This window comes from Pelobates fuscus, chromosome 8 (genome assembly GCF_036172605.1).
Source record: "Pelobates fuscus isolate aPelFus1 chromosome 8, aPelFus1.pri, whole genome shotgun sequence".
NCBI classification, from domain to species: Eukaryota; Metazoa; Chordata; class Amphibia; order Anura; family Pelobatidae; genus Pelobates; species Pelobates fuscus.
Genome location: NC_086324.1, coordinates 126,010,574 through 126,025,701, shown reverse-complemented (window position 1 = coordinate 126,025,701; position 15,128 = coordinate 126,010,574). Strand labels below are relative to the sequence as shown.

General features: G+C 47.1%; 1 protein-coding gene across 1 annotated transcript in view; it reads right to left on the bottom strand.

The window, feature by feature from the left end:
* BFAR (bifunctional apoptosis regulator) overlaps positions 1-13,509 on the bottom strand; it is a 29,892-nt gene extending 16,383 nt beyond the window's left edge. Inside the window, exons 1-4 of the mRNA XM_063430300.1 lie at positions 13,214-13,509; positions 12,583-12,790; positions 11,654-11,823; positions 1,494-1,638 (exon numbers count right to left, since the gene is read on the bottom strand). Of these exons, the coding sequence (XP_063286370.1) occupies positions 1,494-1,638; positions 11,654-11,823; positions 12,583-12,790; positions 13,214-13,467 (777 nt within the window). The 5' untranslated portion in view covers positions 13,468-13,509. The remainder of the gene's footprint in view (positions 1-1,493; positions 1,639-11,653; positions 11,824-12,582; positions 12,791-13,213) is intronic.
* Positions 13,510-15,128: the final 1,619 nt, after the last annotated feature.

The following is a 15,128-nucleotide window of genomic DNA, read 5'->3' as shown; positions in this document are numbered from 1 at the left end:
TGAGATGGTTAGATACACATACTACGATTACTATACTTTTGTGGAATGTCTGAACTACCGGTTTTGTAAAAAATGCTGAAAAAATAAAGAATGTCAAAAATAAAAATGTGTATCTGAAACATCCACTATTTAGGAAGCCCCCAGTGGGCACACAAGCGATGCTGGTGATCCCCCATAAAACCAAAAACCCTCTCTACAAAGCCCTATTGGAAATTATTCTAGAAAAAAAAAAAAAAGTTTGTCACAACAGGAATCAGAATGGGAGCAATCCCAATGTTTCAGCATTATGCTGGAGATGCAAAACTAAGGAAGGCACAATGATGCCCATATGGTAGGAGTGCTCAGAGATGAAGGATAGCTGTACTGCTGTCTGCCTCACATATACATGGCTTATCCATCACCCCAAACATGCAGTCCTTTCTGTTCCCTCCCAACATCCCACTAGCTTATAAACATAGCGGCACAAATTATTTTGGAGGCCAGAAATCTGATCACATTATACTGGAAGCAGCCCTTGTATGAAAATCATTTGTATGAAAATATGTCCGTTGATACCTCTACACTTTAATGGAAATTCACAGAAAGATGGCTACCACAACTAGATTACTAGACTAAAACAGTGAGCAGACATGAGGGCTTACTTTCTCACTTTGAATAAATAATGGTGCAGGGTTTGGGTAAACAAAAAATGGAAGATAACAGCACAATTTCACATATTTACGAACAATTCTCAACTTTTACGAGGCGTTAGACACTATTGGTGGGGATTAAGCTATAGGAAGCCTGTACGGATTGACAGGACGTATGTGAAATGTTTAGAAGTTTCAGTGTACTTGCTTTTTTTTTTATTTCTGTATCCTCATTCCTTACTGTTTTGTATCACTTTATGAATCTTGTTTTGAAATGGGCATATTGATACATTTATGCTGAAACAAATCAATAAAACATGATTATTGAATGATGCATAAGATTAAAAGTGGGGGGTGACAGTGGTTATGGTGCTTTAAACTAAAAATTGTTTTTGTTGGACTTCAAATATTATTTGCAGACATTAAGTCATTTATCATGGATTATATTTTTGTGTAAAGAAACATCTAAAAAAACAAACAAACAAAAAAAAAAAAAAGACAATACAGACCCAGTGGTACTGAAATAAAGAATATTATTGTGCTTGCATGACGGATCTCACATTTATATGAATCTATTGAAACTACATGCGGTCTAGAGATTGGAGCCAAGAATGTACTTTAGAAATCAGTAAGGGATCCAAGAACTGAAAATATGGGGATCTGATGGATTTTTTTAAAATATATTTTCAGCATCATAAAACAGTACACTAAAATGTTCATTACATGCATTCAGTAAAAGGACTGAAATTTCACCAAGGAAGAGGTCTGTAGATTTCAGGGTGACAACGCTGTGTGTCATACATACAGATGTGCGATAATTTTCACTCCTAATAATCTGAGAAGATAGATAAAATTAACTTGTACCTTATATTCCCATATATTTTGAGGAGGCTTGACACCAAGCGTTTTCACTCTGTCCAACTCCAGTAAAATGGCTCTTCTGTGGCTGCTATTTTCTATACTAAAAGGTTCTTTGGAGAATTCTTCCTCAGCCAACGTCAAAAGGAGTCTAAAAACACAAACATGAGTTTTAGAAAGGGAAGGGAGTACAGCTTTGAAAGCATTTAGAATATAAAAAAAAAAAAATTACAAAAAATTCTGCATTTAATGTTCTGTGCTTGCACATGAAACTTTAAAAAAATAAAATAATTGGTTATAGCATTTATAGTAGGATAGTTCTGAAATACTATTTGCTATGCACATTATACGATCACAGAACACATTAAAGCGGCACTGTCATGCCGAAGCCCGTTTTTTTTTTTTAACCCCCCTCCCGCCTCCACTACATCCAATTGACCCCCTAGTCACCCCCAAATGCCCCTAAGCCCCCCAGATTACCTATTTTTAAATCTGTATCTTCTGCCCCGATCTTTATTCAGGGCGCCGCCATCTTTGTGTGGGTAGGTGAAGTCCCTATGGGACACGTCATCTACCCACACTACACAGACTGTGAGATTCCTGCACATGCCCAGTGAAACACCTGGACATGCGAACGGGAATTTCACCTATTCATTCATTCATCAGACAGACGAATGAATGAATAGAAAAAAAAATCAGACGAACAAACTAACACTGAGTATCAGTGTTCGTTTGTTCGATCAGTTTATTACAAGGAGGGAGCTACCGACGTGCAGCTCCCTCCTTGTAATATGTAAAGACAGAAGCGGTGGGGAGCTGTGCTCCCCACCACTTCATAAGCCCCCCAGGTCCCCCCCTCACTCTATGGGGGTCAATATGACCCCCATAATAGCACAAGGGAGATTAAAATCTCCCCAATGCCCCTACTCGCTATACCGCGAGTAGGGGCATGTCCACTAAACAGTGAGCAGCCTGTGGCTGCTCACTGTAAAAACATAAATGGTAATAAGGGGGGGGGGACCTACTGTCCTCCCCCCCCTGGCCCCCACCCCTGCGCGGTGGGTGGGGGCACTAATAAAATAATAAGGGGGGGGACCTACTGTCCTCCCCCCCGGCCCCCACCCCTGCGCGGTGGGTGGGGGCCCTAATAAAACAATAAGGGGGGGACCTAATGTCCTCCCCCCCCGGCCCCCACCCCTGCGCGGTGGGTGGGGGCCCTAATAAAATAATAAGGGGGGGGGGGGACCTACTGTCCTCCCCCCGGCCCCCACCCCTGCACGGTGGGTGGGGGCCCTAATAAAATAATAAGGGGGGGGGGGACCTACTGTCCTCCCCCCTGGCCCCCACCCCTGAGCGGTGGGTGGGGGCCCTAAATAAAGATATGGGGGGGGGACCTACTGTCCTCCCCCCTGGCCCCTACCCCTGAGCGCTGGGTGGGGGCCCTAAATAAAGATAGGGGGGGACCTACTGTCCTCCCCCCTGGCCCCCACCCCTGCGCGGTGGGTGGGGGCCCTAATAAAACAATAAGGGGGGGACCTACTGCCCTCCCCCCTGGCCCCCACCCCTGAGCGGTGGATGGGGGCCCTAAATGAACCCCCCTAATAAAACAATAAGGGGGGGGGGGGGACCTACTGTCCTCCCCCCGGCCCCCACCCCTGCGCGGTGGGTGGGGGCCCTAATAAAATAAGGGGGGGGAACCTACTGTCCTCCCCCCCCCTGGCCCCCACCCCTGAGCGGTGGGTGGGGGCCCTAAATAAAGATAGGGGGGGGACCTACTGTCCTCCCCCCCACCCCTGCGCGGTGGGTGGGGGCCCTAATAAAATAATATGGGGGGGGGACCTACTGTCCTCCCCCCGGCCCCCACCCCTGCACAGTGGGTGGGGACCCTAATAAAATAATAAAGGGGGGGGGACCTACTGTCCTCCCCCCGGCCCCCACCCCTGCGCGGTGGCCCTAATAAAATAAGGGGGGGGGACCTACTGTCCTCCCCCCCCCTGGCCCCCACCCCTGAGCGGTGGGGGTGGGGGCCCTAAATAAAGATAGGGGGGGGACCTACTGTCCTCCCCCCTGGCCCCCACCCCTGCGCGGTGGGTGGGGGCCCTAATAAAATAATAAGGGGGGGGGACCTACTGTCCTCCCCCCGGCCCCCACCCCTGCACGGTGGGTGGGGGCCCTAATAAAATAATAAGGGGGGGGGGAGACCTACTGTCCCCCCCCCCCCCCCCCGAGCGGTGGGTGGGGGCCCTAAATAAAGATAGGGGGGGGACCTACTGTCCTCCCCCCTGGCCCCCACCCCTGCGCGTTGGGTGGGGGCCCTAATAAAATAATAAGGGGGGGGGGGACCTACTGTCCTCCCCCCTGAGCGCTGGGTGGGGGCCCTAAATAAAGATAGGGGGGGGACCTACTGTCCTCCCCCCTGGCCCCCACCCCTGAGCGGTGGGTGGGGGCCCTAAATGAACCCCCCCCCCCATCAAGGTGACTAGGGGTCCCAAGCCCCTAGTCACCCCCCCCACCCCAAAACATTCTAACCCCTACCTACCCCCCTCACCCTAAAAATAGTGAGGGGGGAATAAAATAACTAACCTGTAAAAAAATTAATTAAACTTACCATTTGACGTCTTCTTTTTTCTAAATTCTTCTTTCTTCAGCCCCCAAAAAGGCCAAATAAAAATCCATCATACCCGTCGCACTTTAAAAAAAACAAACAAAAAAACAAGCGCAAAAAAAAAATTAATCCATGTTCACCCATGGAGGGCACGCCGCGTACTGAGCTCCGCAGGGCGGGTCAAGGCTTATATAGCCTTGCCCCGCCCTGCAATTAGGCTTAGAACACACTGGTTGGTTTAAGCCAATCAGAGTGCTCTGTGTAATTTTACAAGCTTGGGAAAGTTCTTTGGAATTGGTTCCCCCCCCCCCCTCTATTATTTTATTAGGGCCCCCACCCACAGCGCAGGGGTGGGGGCCAGGGGGGGGAGGACAGTAGGTCCCCCCCCTTATTATTTTATTAGGGCCCCCACCCACAGCGCAGGGGTGGGGGCCAGGGGGGGAGGACAGTAGGTCCCCCCCCTTATTATTTTATTAGGGCCCCCACCCACAGCGCAGGGGTGGGGGCCAGGGGGGGGAGGACAGTAGGTCCCCCCCCTATCTTTATTTAGGGCCCCCACCCACCGCTCAGGGGTGGGGGCCAGGGGGGAGGACAGTAGGCCCCCCCACCTTATTATTTTATTAGGGCCCCCACCCACAGCGCAGGGGTGGGGGCCAGGGGGGGAGGACAGTAGGTCCCCCCTTTATCTTTATTTAGGGCCCCCACCCACCGCTCAGGGGTGGGGGCCAGGGGGGAGGACAGTAGGTCCCCCCCCTTATTATTTACTAATACTAAGTAATCTTTACTTAGTATTAGTACATTTGGCTTCAAGACCAATTCAGGTCTTTCAGCCTTTTAGTAGATAGCTCCCTGATACTGTGGGAATTAGGGAGTTATCTACTAAGCGGCTGCAAGATGCAGCCACAGCAATGAATAGGATCGGAGTTTCATTCATTAGAATGAAATTCCGATACGAACAAAGTACCGAATTGCATCCTAACACCAATGGAGAAACTCTTCTCATTCTGTTAGGATGCAATTCGGCAGTTTTGCCGGCGTTCTGTCTAAGTGATAGGACTTTCGGCAATACTGACAGGAAGCATTGTGGGAACTGGGAGGAAAGCTAGGGATCATGGGAAAATTGCTCTGACCAGCGGAAATTAAGCACACTTTGCTCCTCCGCTGGTCAGAGCTGGTCAAGCGGAGGAATCCTCCATAAGACAGAGTCCCTACTTTGTCTTATGATTTTAAAGAAAACTAAAGAAGAATGAAATAAAAGAAGAACAGATCCCGAGAGAGGGGGAGAAGAGGAAGAGATTGAGGAAAGGTAAGTTCGGCATGACAGTGCCGCTTTAAAAATTTAAGATCTCTGGGACCAAATTGGTATAAAGATGCAAAAAGGCTCTAGTGACAGGCAGCAACGGTAAAGTTTATTACTGCTGTTAATCGGCATGGAAGATTTTATATCGCTGAAGAGTTCACAGGAAATTACACCAAGAAATTTTAATGATCGAAGTTTTACTTGCATTTAGTCCTTTCGGTACCACATTTGCCAATGCCACCACCACCTGGCTTAGATCAAGCATTGTGGGCCAGTGCGTGTAATTTACATTTAAATCGGATTTTTTAAAATAATTTGAATTAACAATACATTTAGAAAGAGGTCTTCTATCTATGATACACCATCGTTCGAATGTTATCCAGCATGAAATCTAGATTAGTTATGTAGCATGAGGCAGAGTAATCATGCAATATTTACATTTTTGGTCAATTTACATTGTGTCTACATAGAGAATGTGTACTTTTTCACAGTGAAAGGTTAAAAAAAATAAAATAAAGGTTTATTCTGCAACTCGATGTACACACAACAGCTTAGCTTAAAAAGGATTACTCCAAGCATCATGACAACTTCAGCGATTTCAAATGGTCATGTGCTTGGAGTCTGTACATGCAGCTTTATAATATCAAACGGACAGCAATATAAAAAATCTCTGCAACTACACCTCTAGCAGTGTCATTAATATGTCAACAGTAAGCATGGAACAAGAATTCCAGGCTGACTAGTGACAGTTCTTTGCATATTTGTTGCAAAGTGGGTCATTTATTGGCAGAGTGCTCAGTCGACACTTTTAAACAATGAAGGACCAGTGGAATCAGCATCTGGTTTCTGCAGAAAATGGATGTACATCACCCATCATAGAAGGCCTGGTGCCCAAATGAGAGGGCAAACCACCGCACTTCAAGGTTTAAGATATTTTGTTTAACTACTTAATTTAACAAACATTGATGTTTGAGCAAGTACAATATGCATGCTAGATATTTTAAATAAGAAATTTTTTTCTCCAAATAGGAATTTGTCTATTAATTTGCAGATAGATAATGGTAAAAGTGCACTTTGAATTTCTAATGGTCACTTATAATGCAAAATGATAACCTAATAATTTGAAATATATTTAAATGGTAAACATATGGTTGCAAATATTAAAAATTATAACAAGGGGGGCAGGGTCAGACCGTCATGCTGACCGCTCGCATGGCGGAGAGGCTCTGAGAGATCGGGCTTCCCAGGCCGACATCTGCGGCTCCAACAGCTAGTCTGAGCCGGAAAATTAGAGGCGGCTGTGGCTGATGTTGCAGGCTCAGAGATCGGGAGTCTTGCAGCCCATGGAGGTGATACAGGACTTTGGGGCCTGTGGCCAACTCTGGCGTCCACCCTGCTCTCTTCCCCAGCTATCGCATACTGGCTACATGTCACTACTGCTGGTGTATAGTGCGCGTAAAGTGAATGCAGTGTGCGCGTAAAGTGAATGCAGTGTGCGCATAGTGAATGCAGTGTGCGCATAGTGAATGCAGTGTGCGCATAGTGAATGCAGTGTGCGCATAGTGAATGCAGTGTGCGCATAGTGAATGCAGTGTGCGCATAGTGAATGCAGTGTGCGCATAGTGAATGCAGTGTGCGCATAGTGAATGCAGTGTGCGCATAGTGAATGCAGTGTGCGCATAGTGAATGCAGTGTGCGCATAGTGAATGCAGTGTGCGCATAGTGAATGCAGTGTGCGCATAGTGAATGCAGTGTGCGCATAGTGAATGCAGTGTGCGCATAGTGAATGCAGTGTGCGCATAGTGTGCGCAGTGTGCGCATAGTGTGCGCAGTGTGCGCATAGTGTGCGCAGTGTGCGCATAGTGTGCGCAGTGTGCGCATAGTGTGCGCAGTGTGCGCATAGTGTGCGCAGTGTGCGCATAGTGTGCGCAGTGTGCGCATAGTGTGCGCAGTGTGCGCATAGTGTGCGCAGTGTGCGCATAGTGTGCGCAGTGTGCGCATAGTGTGCGCAGTGTGCGCATAGTGTGCGCAGTGTGCGCATAGTGTGCGCAGTGTGCGCATAGTGTGCGCAGTGTGCGCATAGTGTGCGCAGTGTGCGCATAGTGTGCGCAGTGTGCGCATAGTGTGCGCAGTGTGCGCATAGTGTGCGCAGTGTGCGCATAGTGTGCGCAGTGTGCGCATAGTGTGCGCAGTGTGCGCATAGTGTGCGCAGTGTGCGCATAGTGTGCGCAGTGTGCGCATAGTGTGCGCAGTGTGCGCATAGTGTGCGCAGTGTGCGCATAGTGTGCGCAGTGTGCGCATAGTGTGCGCAGTGTGCGCATAGTGTGCGCAGTGTGCGCATAGTGTGCGCAGTGTGCGCATAGTGTGCGCAGTGTGCGCAGTGTGCGCATAGTGTGCGCAGTGTGCGCATAGTGTGCGCATAGTGTGCGCATAGTGTGCGCATAGTGTGCGCATAGTGTGCGCATAGTGTGCGCATAGTGTGCGCATAGTGTGCGCATAGTGTGCGCATAGTGTGCGCATAGTGTGCGCATAGTGTGCGCATAGTGTGCGCATAGTGTGCGCATAGTGTGCGCATAGTGTGCGCATAGTGTGCGCATAGTGTGCGCATAGTGTGCGCATAGTGTGCGCATAGTGTGCGCATAGTGTGCGCATAGTGTGCGCATAGTGTGCGCATAGTGTGCGCATAGTGTGCGCATAGTGTGCGCATAGTGTGCGCATAGTGTGCGCATAGTGTGCGCATAGTGTGCGCATAGTGTGCGCAGTGTGCGCAGTGTGCGCAGTGTGCGCAGTGTGCGCAGTGTGCGCAGTGTGCGCAGTGTGCGCAGTGTGCGCAGTGTGCGCAGTGTGCGCATAGTGTGCGCAAAGTGAATGCAGTGTGCGCATAGTGTGCGCAAAGTGAATGCAGTGTGCGCATAGTGTGCGCATAGTGAATGCAGTGTGCGCATAGTGTGCGCATAGTGAATGCAGTGTGCGCATAGTGAATGCAGTGTGCGCATAGTGTGCGCATAGTGAATGCAGTGTGCGCATAGTGAATGCAGTGTGCGCATAGTGAATGCAGTGTGCGCATAGTGTGCGCATAGTGAATGCAGTGTGCGCATAGTGTGCGCATAGTGAATGCAGTGTGCGCATAGTGTGCGCATAGTGAATGCAGTGTGCGCATAGTGTGCGCATAAAGTGAATGCAGTGTGCGCAGTGTGCGCAGTGTGCGCAGTGTGCGCAGTGTGCGCAAAGTGAATGCAGTGTGCGCAGTGTGCGCAGTGTGCGCAGTGTGCGCAAAGTGAATGCAGTGTGCGCAGTGTGCGCAAAGTGAATGCAGTGTGCGCAAAGTGAATGCAGTGTGCGCAGTGTGCGCATAGTGTGCGCAAAGTGAATGCAGTGTGCGCATAGTGTGCGCAGTGTGCGCATAGTGTGCGCAAAGTGAATGCAGTGTGCGCAGTGTGCGCAGTGTGCGCAGTGTGCGCAGTGTGCGCAGTGTGCGCAAAGTGAATGCAGTGTGCGCAGTGTGCGCAGTGTGCGCAGTGTGCGCAGTGTGCGCAGTGTGCGCAGTGTGCGCAAAGTGAATGCAGTGTGCGCAAAGTGAATGCAGTGTGCGCAGTGTGCGCATAGTGTGCGCAAAGTGAATGCAGTGTGCGCATAGTGTGCGCAGTGTGCGCATAGTGTGCGCAAAGTGAATGCAGTGTGCGCATAGTGTGCGCATAGTGTGCGCAAAGTGAATGCAGTGTGCGCATAGTGTGCGCAAAGTGAATGCAGTGTGCGCATAGTGTGCGCAAAGTGAATGCAGTGTGCGCATAGTGTGCGCATAGTGTGCGCAAAGTGAATGCAGTGTGCGCATAGTGTGCGCAAAGTGAATGCAGTGTGCGCATAGTGTGCGCAAAGTGAATGCAGTGTGCGCATAGTGTGCGCAAAGTGAATGCAGTGTGCGCATAGTGTGCGCAAAGTGAATGCAGTGTGCGCATAGTGTGCGCAAAGTGAATGCAGTGTGCGCATAGTGTGCGCAAAGTGAATGCAGTGTGCGCATAGTGTGCGCAAAGTGAATGCAGTGTGCGCATAGTGTGCGCAAAGTGAATGCAGTGTGCGCATAGTGTGCGCAAAGTGAATGCAGTGTGCGCATAGTGTGCGCAAAGTGAATGCAGTGTGCGCATAGTGTGCGCAAAGTGAATGCAGTGTGCGCATAGTGTGCGCAAAGTGAATGCAGTGTGCGCATAGTGTGCGCAAAGTGAATGCAGTGTGCGCATAGTGTGCGCAAAGTGAATGCAGTGCGCGCATAGTGTGCGCAAAGTGAATGCAGTGCGCGCAAAGTGAATGCTGTGCGCGCAGTGTGCGCGCAGTGTGCGCGCAGTGTGCGCGCAGTGTGCGCGCAGTGTGCGCGCAGTGTGCGCGCAGTGTGCGCGCAGTGTGCGCGCAGTGTGCGCGCAGTGTGCGCGCAGTGTGCGCGCAGTGTGCGCGCAGTGTGCGCGCAGTGTGCGCGCAGTGTGCGCGCAGTGTGCGCGCAGTGTGCGCGCAGTGTGCGCGCAGTGTGCGCGCAGTGTGCGCGCAGTGTGCGCGCAGTGTGCGCGCAGTGTGCGCGCAGTGTGCGCGCAGTGTGCGCGCAGTGTGCGCGCAGTGTGCGCGCAGTGTGCGCGCAGTGTGCGCGCAGTGTGCGCGCAGTGTGCGCGCAGTGTGCGCAAAGTGAATGCAGTGTGCGCACAGTGTGCGCAAAGTGAATGCAGTGTGCGCACAGTGTGCGCAAAGTGAATGCAGTGTGCGCACAGTGTGCGCAAAGTGAATGCAGTGTGCGCACAGTGTGCGCACAGTGTGCGCAAAGTGAATGCAGTGTGCGCACAGTGTGCGCAAAGTGAATGCAGTGTGCGCACAGTGTGCGCAAAGTGAATGCAGTGTGCGCACAGTGTGCGCAAAGTGAATGCAGTGTGCGCACAGTGTGCGCAAAGTGAATGCAGTGTGCGCACAGTGTGCGCAAAGTGAATGCAGTGTGCGCACAGTGTGCGCAAAGTGAATGCAGTGTGCGCAAAGTGAATGCAGTGTGCGCAAAGTGAATGCAGTGTGCGCACAGTGTGCGCAAAGTGAATGCAGTGTGCGCACAGTGTGCGCAAAGTGAATGCAGTGTGCGCACAGTGTGCGCAAAGTGAATGCAGTGTGCGCACAGTGTGCGCAAAGTGAATGCAGTGTGCGCACAGTGTGCGCAAAGTGAATGCAGTGTGCGCACAGTGTGCGCAAAGTGAATGCAGTGTGCGCACAGTGTGCGCAAAGTGAATGCAGTGTGCGCACAGTGTGCGCAAAGTGAATGCAGTGTGCGCACAGTGTGCGCAAAGTGAATGCAGTGTGCGCACAGTGTGCGCAAAGTGAATGCAGTGTGCGCACAGTGTGCGCAAAGTGAATGCAGTGTGCGCACAGTGTGCGCAAAGTGAATGCAGTGTGCGCACAGTGTGCGCAAAGTGAATGCAGTGTGCGCACAGTGTGCGCAAAGTGAATGCAGTGTGCGCAAAGTGAATGCAGTGTGCGTAAAGTGAATGCAGTGTGTGTACAGTGTGCGTAAAGTGAATGCAGTGTGTGTACAGTGTGCGTAAAGTGAATGCAGTGTGTGTACAGTGTGCGTAAAGTGAATGCAGTGTGTGTACAGTGTGCGTAAAGTGAATGCAGTGTGTATAGTGTGCGTAAAGTGAATGCAGTGTGTGTATAGTGTGCGTAAAGTGAATGCAGTGTGTGTATAGTGTTTACATACCTACACACACTGCATTATATAAAATGGGGGGGGGGATTTTTATTTATTTTTTTTAGTCCCCCTTCCCTGCTTCTTACTTTGCCAGGGAGCGGGGATATGGCATTCCCTGTGGTCCGGTGGCATGGATTGTGCAGTGGGGACCCTCAGCAGGCTCTTACCTTCCCAACAGCTCCCTTCAGCTCGTGGCAACGCTCTGGCGGCCATGGGACTGGCGAGATTTAGACAGGGGAGCTGAAGCTAAGTAAGAGCTTGCTGCGGGCCCCCCAAGGACCACCGGGCTTGTCATGGGCCCGGCGGTCCTGATCTGCAGCATCGGCAATATCTGTATCTCTATAGGCCGATACCAATATTGCCGAAAATACCGAATATCGGCCAGACCGATAATCGGTCGATCCCTACTGTATACTGTTAAACAGGTGATGGTGGTGGAGGATTGAGAAGAGTGTTATAAGATAAAGTGAAGAATTACAGTTTCTAAGACATAATTTCAGCACATAACACATTAAAACCAGTAAATGAATAAGCCATATATTATTTCTTGCCTTCCATTAACTGCCTCCGATAAAAATCGTTCTTTGTAATGGGAAGCCCATGGACCCAATTGCTCTAGCCAAAGGACAACCTCTTCAGGAGTCCATTTAGTAACTGGTTTATGAACCAAAAGGTCATGTTCAGACTCTCTACTGCTCCAGTGATACACAAGCAGAACAACCTAGAGTTAAGAGAAATGTAAGAGACAAGATTTTAAAGTCATAAAAATCTTGCAGCATTCTACAAAAATAAAATATAAACATCTTGTCTGCGAGACACCAGTGTGAACACAAAAAATACGCTCTAATCTCCAACTGCTGCATATCAGGTAAAATGAAAACATTCCATGAATGTATTTTAAAACCAATGCAATTGAAAGTTTTTGTTGGTTATCAAATAGAAATCCCAGGCCGAATTGCTACATTTGTTTTTCAGACAAATATTTTGAGAAAGTTATGCAGCTAATAATGAGATGAAGTGATTAAAATCATAAATTTGCTCTTACCCCAGTTTGTCAAGTTTAATTTAACAAAAAGGTTATTTTTACCAATAGGTACTGAGAGAATTCAGGAGAGTTAAATATGTTCCATTGTGTATTTACTCAAGTCCAAATTAAAATTTAAGGCCAAAACAGATGAACTGGAGTCCGCTATGCTTTAATTTTGGCTACTATGACCATCATTTTAAAATTCACTCTGAAGTCTCACTTGAGTGAATAACCTGGTAAGTGCAATGTTCAGAGGTCCTGGTGAAATATTGGGATCACAAATTCAAAGTGGCCTCTACCAATGTATAGAGTCACATTTATCAGCAACAGTGTGCCAATAAATAAAACAAGACGGTCTCCAAACTCAATGCTGTATTCTCCTTTTCAGCTATTGCTTTATGAAGAGAGTGGTGTTAAATCTATGTGTTTGTAGATAAAAAAATGTATCCTTACCGCCACTGCAGTTAACGCAGTCAGAACACCAGAGAAGAAACCCCCTCCTCTTTGGGGGTTCTGACGAACATCTCCAGAAGATGAGGTTTTGTTCTGGTCACTGCCAAATTTACTAAACTCTTGAAGGATCTTTTTAAGTTCATGGTTTTGCTCAATATCCTGATACTTCTGTTGTATTTGATCAGGAAACAGTTTTTCTATGACATCCCTAGTGAAGGGGAGGAGGAGATTATAAAATAAATAAAAATACAATTATTGCAAAGATGACATTTTCTAAACCAGCTAGTTTAGCCTCAGTTTAGTTATTTGGAGATTCAAGGTCAATTATAAATGGTTATACAATTAATGTAAATCTCCCATATTACAGGCATTGAAAAAAAAAAAAAAATAGAATAAATTAAAGGTAGACTACCTCTACACTATAGTGTTCCTTAAACGGTAACCACTGTCATAATTTAGATTTAAAGTGACCTACATCTAGCAAATGTTCTCAAGAACATATTTATGGAAGCCAGATCTCCAAGGGAGCTATTTATGTATATGTTTCAGTATAGATGATAAAAACAAACTGTTAGTGTAATATTCATCTAAAGCTACAGTAAAGCCGGGGTAGAACAATCACATTGCTCACCTAAGTAGTATGTTTACTTTAGGGAATCCTTCCCACTTCTCTCTGCATTCAGGACACTCAGTTTTCTTTGAAGATGACCACCAGAGCGCAAGGCAGTGCCTGCAGAAACTATGGCCACAGTTCAGAGTGGTGGGGTTTACCAAGATATCATAGCAGCAGTGACAAGAGAACTCATTAAGAGAGATCTTGTGGTCTATTTTTGGGGCAGGGTCAGGATCAACACTGCTGCCTTGTAACATTACATCTTCCTCCATGCCCAAGCATGAAAGTTAAATTTAAGGGAAAAAAAAAAAAAAAAAAAAGTCCTGGTCTTCAGCGAGACTCCTGAAATCTTTCTGGTGTGATAAATCCTGCAAAACAGGAGAAACATGATTACCAACCTTTTTCTGCATTAAGGGTCTGTCACACAGACAGGTAAAATTAACCAAAGTTAACCAATTATTAAGGGGGCACTAAGCACAAAAGCCACTTTGTCTTACAGGGCAAAATTGCAATAAAAATTGCATTTTCTTCAGACAAATCTGGTCAGTATTCGGTCACCCAGACAAAATCTCCATCATTTGACCAAATGCGTTTGGTGTTCATCTTAAAAAGCTGTGTTTTTCGCATTTGAAAAATGCTCAAAGTTATTGTTCATTTGAAATTTGCAAGTAAACAATAAAAGGCAGGTTTTCATATGTCCTATAAGAAACCATACAAAATTATATACATGCATGTTTTCTTTGGCGGTATATCTAACGATTTTTCTATTTAAAAAAAAAAAAAAAAAAGGGTTCTCTTTTCATGTGTTCTTTTCATAAAGCCACACATTAAACATTTCTAAACAAACTATTTTTAAAGGGACAAAAACATTACACAAACACAGGGTTATTACAAACAGCTTTCTGGTAACCTGTTAACGAGGCCATACAAAAGGTTAAAAGTAACAGCTTAAGCACAAATAGTGTATCTTCTTTCATTTTAGAAAGTGGTGCAGATTTGAATAGAAATTGGAACTTTTACAAAATCAACATTGTATACCACCCAGCTGTCAGATAACCAGTTTTGTTACTTCCTGGCAATATAGTGGACAGTGGAGTGTCCCTTTAACTTCTGCTTATGTGTGCCATCTCCCTATTTTGTCTTGTAATATTCAGTGATCTACTTGAGTGATCTGACAAATCAACTTTCTCCCATACCTTCTGAAACTACAGAGACAACGTGGAAACTACACTTCCACATTATGCGGTGTTCTATCAAATTCACCTAACTCGTGAAAATCCCAAAACCCTCATCACGGCCAAACAGGGAAGGCTAGGGTATCGGTAAGCATTCTCGCCCTTTTAACTGCTTTAAAAAAAAAAAAAAAAGTTTGACAAAAAAAATTTTCAAAAAAAAAAAAGAATACTCAATGCACCATAATCACTACATGAATTGTCAAGAAAATGTTTTAGGTCATGAAAATTTAGAAAGTCAACATTGAAAAGTAGAAGTGTTCTAGTAACGTTGTATTCTATTGATGATTTAAAAAGCTCCCGTAAATTCCACAATACTAAAGGATGTGTTACATGGTAATACAGTCAATATCTATGAGCCATTTGTGCTGGATTAAAAACCCAATAATATTGCAAACACACTCAAAGAAGGGAGTAAAATAGTGTAATTTCAAACAAACTCATAGCATAGGGGAGAACCTACCTGGCAGGTACAGCCCTCACCAGCACCTGTCAGACATTACAACTTGGTAGAAACTCATATACATACACACTATAGAGAGTCATTAAAGCAGGCAGACTAAACATTTTAAAGAACACTAATACACCATCAGGGAGACACCCATCACAGACAGCCATCACTCCATGTCGCAGGAAGGACCAGTTTGCTGCCAGCTGCACCCATAATGCACCACGTTCCCATTACTTCCGCATGTAAGAAG